At 35.8% G+C, this 9,662-nt stretch overlaps 1 protein-coding gene across 4 annotated transcripts in view; it reads left to right on the forward strand.

The window, feature by feature from the left end:
- REXO5 (RNA exonuclease 5) overlaps window positions 1-9,662 on the forward strand; it is a 52,447-nt gene that overhangs the window by 25,332 nt on the left and 17,453 nt on the right. For 3 of the 4 annotated variants that reach the window (XM_032242861.1, XM_032242862.1, XM_032242864.1), the window contains exons 7-13: window positions 586-674; window positions 1,663-1,778; window positions 2,896-3,034; window positions 3,191-3,285; window positions 4,586-4,688; window positions 8,408-8,511; window positions 9,253-9,373. In XM_032242861.1, the coding sequence (XP_032098752.1) occupies window positions 586-674; window positions 1,663-1,778; window positions 2,896-3,034; window positions 3,191-3,285; window positions 4,586-4,688; window positions 8,408-8,511; window positions 9,253-9,373 (767 nt within the window). The remainder of the gene's footprint in view (window positions 1-585; window positions 675-1,662; window positions 1,779-2,895; window positions 3,035-3,190; window positions 3,286-4,585; window positions 4,689-8,407; window positions 8,512-9,252; window positions 9,374-9,662) is intronic. The other variant, XM_032242863.1, reaches the window with a different exon arrangement.

Genomic DNA, 9,662 nt, shown 5'->3' on the forward strand with positions numbered 1-9,662 from the left:
GTCTCTGTAGGAAATGTATGATTCCAGAAAATGCAGGCAAGGCTCTGAATAGAGGTTTCAGAGGAATCTCAAGGGTTGAGTTGGCTAGAGGGACACATATGATGAATGTTGCTTAAACTTTCTTCCTACTGTGAAATCCTTTTATATCTCCACTATGGTAGAATCTCACTCATATTTTCTCTTACTATATTTAGGAAAGAAAGATGCCACATACAGTTATTCGCATACTTTATTCATTCTTTCTTAGTGCTGATATGGAAAAGGCCTAGTGACTTTGGGTTTAACTAAGATTGAATTATCTCTTTTCTTATGAGAAGGAAAAATTGTTACTTGGTAACTGCCAGGAAGTTCAAGCCCAGAATCTCCTCCAACAGCAAGCCTACATTATTCTTTCAATATAAAAATGAGTGGATGGAGAAAAACTTGAGGACAGATATTGTATCTTAGTCTTTGTATTTCAAGTGTCTAACATGACAACATATCTAACTTAAAATATCTAGTATTTTAGTTTTACCTGCTTGAATCTAAGAGTGATATTTACTATCTCTATTCTAAAGGCAAATATTTTCTTCCTTTTTTTCCTAGGTTTTCCTGACTGTGAAAACTTTGTACTTACCAAACATAATGGTTCTATAACAGACAATAGTCCTCTCTTTGGACTTGACTGTGAAATGGCACGTACTACTTTTGATTTTTCAATTGAAGTGTTGCAAGCTGAGGTCTAGTAGAAAATGACTTCTTGAGTCTAATGCACCAATGAATCAATACATTCATTTCTAGTATTCTGTTTTAGTATGAAAATAGGTCCTTTTACTCACACTTTAGAAAACTTAAATCTGTATTCCAGGATAAAATAAATATCACATAATTTTTCCAAATAATTACTATGTTTAATCAAGTCTTTGCACATTACTAAATGTTGATTCCTTGTGTTTGAACAAGTATTTTGTTGTTGCTGCCATGAGGACTTTGCCTTAATTGTTGGTTTGGCTTAAGTTTTACACCTTGAAAATCAGAAATAGGATTTCCCTGCTTAAGTTCCCCTTATGCTTTGCTTTGTCTAATTTTAGTAAGCCTCCTTTCAAAGACATTGCATCAGTACTCAGAAACAGTTTCTCAGTTCTTTTATAGAGTAACTAAGACCTAAAATTTGAGAATCTGACATATCAGGGTACATATCCTGGCCTTGCCTGTTAGTGGCCATGTCACCTTGGACAAATTCCCCTAAGCTATCAGCCTCGGCTTCTCCCTCTGTGAAGTGGGGGTAATAATAAAGGCTACCTCAAAAGGTAATCATGAGAATGACATATATAAAATACTTAGTACAGCACTAGCTGATAATAGAATGAGCTTAATAAAAATTACCTATTAGTGGTATTTAGCATAATACTGGATATAGTACACACTCCATAAATTGTAGGTACAATTATTAATATTATTTGCATTCATCTTCCTTGTGCAAATTACAGTGTTGATTCTCTTAAGTGACATTCAGCAGACTGCCCAGCTTCGATTTCACTCACACTAGATCCTCTAGTAAGCAAGTTTGTGCCATTGCGGCAGGGACCCTGGTAGATTAGATGGCAGTTGACATAGTGTAAATAATAAGAGGAAGCAATATCTTCCACAGTTCAACAGCCTGACTACATCTTGGTCTTTCAGTGCCTCACATCCAAGGGGAGAGAGCTAACACGCATCTCACTGGTTTCTGAAGGAGGCTGCTGTGTTATGGATAAACTGGTCAAACCTGAAAACAAGATTCTGGACCACCTTTCCAGGTATTTTTTACCTTGCCTTCAGCTCTTCTGAGAGCTATCAGACTAGAATGGAATAATACTTCAGAAGAATGACCCACAGTTTCAGTTTAGTTAGGTTTTATTTACTTAAATATTATCAAAGAAAGGTTAGGGCATCACACTGATATATTTTAATACTGAAATTGTACAATGTCAGTGTATAATGCTTTTGCCCTTCTTGATCTCCAATCTTGTGACCTTAAGTCAGCAGAATATTATCTTACTTGTTCTAGAATCTCCCAATTATAAGCATTATCTACAACTGCCAAACAACTGGAGTTTTGCTTTCTGATAAGACCTCATCTGAAAATCTGAAAATCATTTGACAGTCAATTGATCTTAGAGCTTAATCTGCCTTGACCCCCAAAACACAAACAAAACTAATATTTTTCATAACAGAAATTTGAAGCTCAAAATGTTAGTCTACTTTTTCAGAGTTTAACATGTAATTTCAGAATGTACACACAGTGACTAGGCAAGAAGCCAGTGAAATATTACTGTTTCCATCCATGGAAGTTACACCTGTAGATTCATGACTACTTAGGGTTGGAGAGGCAATGATAGTGATAAAGACTGTCCTGTTAGCAGATTTGATAATTAGGTTCTTAGGGAGTAGTCACGTGTGGCAAAGTTGTATGCACAAGCATGTTTGTCACAGTACTACAAAAACATGGGTATAAATGTGTGAAAGTAGGGGATTAGTTAAAATATGTTGTATCTGTATAATGGAATACTCTGTAATCATTTAAAAGGATGTGCTAAAATAGATTTATTGATATGAAAATATGTTTATGACATTACAAATGATAGATTTGTTATAAAGCAGCCCATGCATTATGATTACATTTTTATAAAAATTAAATATATATCTGAATCTATATTAAAAATATGGAAAGACATTTACTAAAATGTAAAAAGAAATCATCTTTGGGTGATAGGATTATAACTAATTTTTAATTTTCTCTTATTTGTATTTTCTACTTTTGGACACTGAGCATATATATATTAAGTGTAATTTTTTTAATGTTCTTTTTAAAATGACTTTTCAGAGTGGAAAACTTGTTAACATCTTAGCCTATTTATCTTTTTTTATTGAAAGCTTTTCAGGAATCACGAAGAACATTCTTAATCCAGTGACGACTAAACTCAAAGATGTACAGAGACAGTTAAAAGCACTGCTTCCTCCTGATGCTGTGTTAGTGGGCCACTCTTTAGATTTGGATCTCAGAGCACTGAAAGTGAGTATCTGATTTAGGACTTTGTATTTTCAGTATAAATGCCTGTTTCATTTATCTCAAATCTGAAATCTTAGGCTCTTCTCTCCCACCCTGCTAGCCCACTTGTTTTTTCCTTTAGCACAAGATACTACTCATTTTATTCTCTTTCTTCCTCAGATGATACATCCATATGTTATTGATACATCATTGCTTTATGTCAGAGAGCAGGGCAGAAGATTTAAGCTAAAGTTCTTAGCCAAAGTTATTTTGGGGTAGGTTTGTTTATATACTGTAATATTGTTCTGACAAATTGCATACAAGTCAGCATATGGTATCTAATTTAATGCATATTGCAAAATTGACGGTCTCTTTTCTCTTTGTTTATAAACTTTTTTTTGTGTGTGTATTTCTTATGAAATGAAGAAATTGGCCGGGCGCGGTGGCTCAAGCCTGTAATCCCAGCACTGTGGGAGGCCGAGGCGGGTGGATCACGAGGTCAAGAGATCGAGACCATCCTGGTCAACATGGTGAAACCCCGTCTCTACTAAAAATACAAAAACATTAGCTGGGCATGGTGGTGCGTGCCTGTAATCCCAGCTACTCAGGAGGCTGAGGCAGGAGAATTGCCTGAACCCAGGAGGCGGAGGTTGCGGTGAGCCGAGATCGCGCCATTGCACTCCAGCCTGGGTAACATGAGTGAAACTCCGTCTCAAAAAAAAAAAAGAAATTGTAGCAATAGAGACAGGGGCTTACATTCACAGCCGAGGCTCAATGGATAGAACTAAACTGTGAAGGCAGAAGAATTAACCAAAATTTCAAAACATAACATACCTATATAAGTATTTAAGATAGTATAATAAACCTATACTGTCCTATTCTGTTAAGACATGTATTCAAAGGTGTTCCTTATAACATGATTTAAAATAGCATAATAGAAAAACCTCAAATATTCTAGAAGTCTGGTTGAATAAATTAGTATTAAATTAAGATTTAATACTAAATCTGTATTATGTAGTATTTTATTGTTCAAAAGAATGTGATAGATCTGTATCTGATATGGGAACCTCTCTGAGATACTCCTGAGAATAAGAGATGCAGAGCAAGATCTATATATGCCTTGATATTTATATGATATAGATTAGATTTAGTTCTATCTATAGACATAAATATATACATGTATAAGCTTTTAAAAAACACCTAAGAAAGTATTTAAATACATATAGACACTTATTTGCAAATAAAAAAATTTCTGGAAGGCAACTTTAAACAGTGGTTATATCTAAGAAATGAGAGAAGGGCACGGCTGGGGAGTCCGCCAGAAACTTTTTGTTGGGTAGCCTTTTGTCCAGATGCTATGCTTACTGTGAACAAAGCCATTCCTGATTGTTCTGCACCCCCAGTACCTCTCGCAGGGCCTGGCAATTAGCTGGAATAAAATAATCTTGATTGTTGTGATGCAAATTAATTAGCAGAATGCTAACATTTTACAGATAATCAGAACACTTGAGGTAATTGAAAGAGCCTATCATTACAAGTGCCCCCAAGTATGTCAATTTTATCTTGACTGTCCAGGAAGGATATACAGTGTCCAGACAGACTTGGTCATGATGCCACAGAAGATGCTAGAACAACCCTTGAATTGGCTCAGTATTTCCTTAAGTATGGCCCAAAGAAGGTTAGTATCTTTGATCAGTGTGTTCACCTTCTTAAAATCATGGGATTAGAACAGACCGTCAGACTACGAACTCCTGTTACCCATCTATATGAAAATGGCAGTGTGGGCGGGCACAGTGGTTTATGCCTGTAATCCTAGCTCTTTGAGAAACTGAGGCAGGAGGCTTATGATGTCAGGAGTTTGAGACCAGCTTGGCCAACATAGTGAAACCCTGTCTCTACTAAAAATACAAAAATTAGCCAGGCATAGTGGCGCACACCTATAGTCCCAGCTACTCAGGAGGCTGAAGCAGGAGAATCACTTGAACCTGGGAGGCGAAGGTAGCAGTGATCCGAGATCTCATCACGGTCCTCCAGCTTGGGTGGCAGAGCAAGACTTCCATCTCCAAAAAAAAAAAAGAAAAAGAAAGAAAATGGCAGTGTGATAGAAGCCTAGTATGTATTTTGAATTAAGACCATATCACTAGCATAATGTAGTGGTTAAATATATACAGATAGTCTCTGAAGTTGCACTTATCTATTTTAAAATATGTGTTCTATGTCTGGCTATATAAACTAGGGCAATTTATCTGAACAACATCAGTTTTTAGATCTATAATATGGGAATACACACTTTTCTGGGATATTGTTGAGAGTAAATTAGATACTGTGTATAAAAAGCTCTTAGTACAGTGCCTTGAATATATTAAGCACTATACTGGTGGTATGGTGATTATTGTAGTTTATACTACTAATTATAAAAAATGCATAGATTTTTGTTTTCTTGGAGTAAGGGGCGCATACTCTTTCAACAGCAGTTCAGTGGGTACAGATTAGAGCAGCACATAAGGGAGACATGGAATAGGACACAGTTTATGATAAACTTTATTATAATGCATTTTAACCTACTAGAATGTCCCAATGAATAATATATTCTATCATGACTCCATTATGAAATAAATTGTCCTCCACATAGAATAATATCAACAGCCATAATCGTGTTTTGTGTCAGGTGGTGGAAAAACATTCTAAAAGATCTCCTTTGAGCATATAGATAATAATAGCTACCACTCACTGAGGTCTTAAGTGTACTATTCTAAAATGCTGTATATACATTATCTTATTTAATCCTCAAAACAGCCATGAGTTAACTATTATCTTTCCAATTTTATACATGAGCCTTTTGGGGTTATCAAAGCTTAGATAACTTATCTGAGGTCCCACAGCCAGTCGGAGGTGGAACCAGTATTGAAACCCAGGTTTCTCACATTCTTTCTGTTCTCTATACCAGGGGTTAATAAACTTTTTCTGTAAAGGCCAAACAGTAAATATTGTAGTCTTTGTAGATCATATCGTCTTTATTGCAACTACTCAACTTGCTGTTGTACTACAAAGCAGCCATAGACATTATGTCAACACAGGTGGGCACAGGTGAAATAAAACTTTATTTATTTACCCATATATATATATACATATATATATATATATGTATGTATTGGTGTTTGGTACTCTCTGCTCTAAATCACTACAACAGGTTCTAAAAACCTTTTGGTCTCATGACTCTTTTGTTAATGTGGATAATATTGTTACCCACACAATGGGTGAGTTTGATCACTTGGTGGATGTTAACCCAATGATTGCTACCAAGGAAGATTTATTTATTTGTTTGTTTGTTTATTTATTTTGAGACAGAGTCTCTCTCTGTCTCCCAGGATGGAGTGCAGTGGTGCCATCTCTGCTCACTGCAGCATCTACCTCCCCAGTTCAAGCGATTCTCCTGCTTCAGCCTACCAAGCAGCTGAGATTACATGTACCTGCCACCATTCCCAGCTCATTTTTTTTGTATTTTTAGTAGAGACAGAGTTTCACCATGTTGGCCAGGCTGGTCTCAAACTCCTGAACTCAGATGACCACTCGTCTCAGCCTCCCAAAGTGCTGGGATTACAGGCACGAGTCACCACCATGCCGGGCCCAAGGAGGATTTAACAAGGGGATTTTATTACTTTGCAACAAGTAAGAATACCAGGGATAGTTCCCAAAGCAGTGTCTCCCCAAGTGAAGGTGAAAGCAGGGCTTTTATTGTGCTGTTTGGCTGAGTCATTGTATGTAAACACAGTATTTGTCCCTTGATACATACATGTATAGAAAATGGAGAATAACTTCCTCTTTAGGTGAGATTTTTAGTATGCTAATGCAGAGAGTTTGCCAAGTTCATCTCTAACTTCAGGCATCTCTGGTTTCAGATGGTTTTTGTCTTGCCGTAGCTATTCTTCTTCCTGTAACCTTTTGAAACAACAAGATACAACAGGGGTTACAATTTTATAGTGTGCACCTGAAGACACAGGGACTCTGTGTTACAATATCTATCAACATTTACCATATTAGAAATTAAATACATTGTCAATATTAGTTTGTTTAAGATAAATAAAAAACCATTATATGTTAACACAAATCACATTTTTTTTTTTTTTTTGAGATGGGTCTCACTGTGTTGCCCAGGCTGGACTGGAACTGCTGGGCTCAAGAGATCTTCCCTACTTCAAGCTCCTAAGTAGCTGGAACTTCAGCACTTAAACAGCCACTCTGTCCAGCTACAAATAACTTTTGTGGAAAAAAGAATTTTCCATAAAAACTAATGGAAAGAGCATCATTGTTTTAGGTATTTTTGTGAAACCTTTTAACATCTAGCTTAATAGAAGACAGGTGGCTTTTTATATCTACTTTCACATTCAGTCTGCTATGTCACATAGTTGGGAGAAGGAAGGACCTCATGAACCCTTTGTGAGAAGATCTCTGGAAACCCCAGGAGTTCTCAAACCACATTTGGGGAACTTTATGCTTAACTTCCAGTGAAAATTGTATCTCACTTGGACAAAAACTAAGCAAATCTGAATTAAGCATGGGCTTTAGTTAATAATAATGCATTACTATTGGTTCATTAATTGTGACAAATGTGCCATACAAATCTATTACTAATAGGTAAAAATCTATAACATGGGAAACTATAATATGGGAATATACACTTTTCTGGGATATTGTTGAGAGTAAATGAGATACTGTGTATAAAGCTCTTAGCACAGTTATTAGTATAGTAATTAGTATAGATTATTAATCTATTACTAATAGGTAAAAATGGGGGTATGCTATATGGGAACTCTGTACTATCTTCATAATTTTTCTGTAAATCTAAAATGATTCTAAATAAAAAGTTTATTTTTAAAAATTTGTAATTTTAAAAATTATTCTGTCTGCATCACAACTCCTTGGTGGGCTCCCACTTTATGAAAGGAGAAGAAATATCAACTAGAATAGACTTCTCATGAGTTTGTATTAAACTAATAGTCTTTTTTTTTTATTTTTCCTGTAAATGCCATTCTTTTATCATTTCCAAAATTGCATGTTTTAAGAGAAGTAAATTTTAAGTGACTGACTGTTGGATGAGTGATGAGCCAAAATTGTCATCCTTTTTCAATCGGCCCTACTTGGCCCTTCCCCATATTCATGTAACAACATTAGTACCTGGTAACAGATTGCCATTCTTGGCTAAGCAGCCATAAACCATCTGGTAACTATTAAAGCCAGCCCAGGGCTGTGGCAATGGCAAAGCCACTGTTAAGGAAACAGAGAACATTATTTAAGTGTATTTTTTGCTTTTTGTTGTTGTTGCTTTTTGTTTTGCATTTTTTTGAGCATCAAATGCTTTGCAAGAAATTATATTTTTACCACTTTATTTTCTTCAAGATTGCAGAACTAAATCTAGAAGCACTAGCTAATTGCCAAGAACTACAAGCAGCAAGCCAAGAGCCTAGAAACACAGCAGAAGTACTTCAGCACCCAAACACAAGGTATTATTTTCAGTTTAAAACAAGAGCAAAGACAAATGGAGTATCTAGTTTCTTATTTAACAACACCTGAAAATGTTTTCATCCTCCTTTGAGTATATTGAAAAATATTTACCAAAAAATTGAGTAACATTTATCACAAAAACCATGGAAAAAAATACCACCTTCTAGCCTTAATATATAGTATTTAATTTCTAATTTTCTGAATCTAGAAGCTGGTCTAAAATGATATCCTTGACCACCAAAAGAAGAAAGAAAGAAGATTATTGGAATACATAGAACCTAGGTAGCACTGGGAAAGATGATAGACTAGTTGGTATTTTGACTAGAAGAGTTAACCTGTAGCCTTATTGTATTGCCCAGACTGTGAAACACAAACACACACGGACTCAAAAGGGCTTTGCCTCCAGGCTATAACAAATGTATCAGATCTTTAGAATTTGGCCTAAACTTTGATAGAGAGCTGTGGGTATATTTCTTGTTTGTCCTTCTTCTCTGTATTAAAGCAACACTGTCCAAAATGAGCAATGATTATGGAAGAGCTCTCTTATCTGTGCTATCTGGTTTGGTAGCCACTGGTCACATTTGACTGATGCAGTTGAGGAACTGAATTTTAAATTTTATTTAATTTTAATAGCTACATATTGCTAGTGGCTGCCATATAGTATAGTGCAGGTATACAGAAATAACTGTCAGGTTATGGAAAACTGTTGTTCTTACCTTAACTCTTCTACTTCTTTATAGTATTTTAGAATGCTTGGATTCAATGGGTCAGAAGCTCCTTTTTTTGACCCGGGAGACAGATGCTGGTGAACTTCCTTCTTCTAGAAATTGTCAAACTATTAAGTGCCTATCAAATAAAGAGGTGAGTGACCTGCAAGTGTCAAGCTTTTTTTCATCAGCAACCCTGGCTACAATTAGCAAATCTGGCTTCTGTCTCACACCTTCTATGGAATACCTAAGTCCCCATAGGAGCAGAACTGTCAGCTGCCAATGCCTGCTTCCAAAGTCCAGCAGGCCTCTGGTTTGGGCCTTGCATACCTCTTTGAATTTCTGTTGTGTTTCTGGTTAATGAAAATATTTATCTTGGTTTCGAGCCTGGCTGTATCTTTTTGATTTTTTTTTTTTTTTTTTTTTTTTTTTTTTTTTTTTTT

The sequence above is a fragment of the Sapajus apella genome, unplaced genomic scaffold (assembly GCF_009761245.1).
Source record: "Sapajus apella isolate SASKATOON/1434 unplaced genomic scaffold, GSC_monkey_1.0 scaffold51, whole genome shotgun sequence".
Lineage (NCBI taxonomy): Eukaryota > Metazoa > Chordata > Mammalia > Primates > Cebidae > Sapajus > Sapajus apella.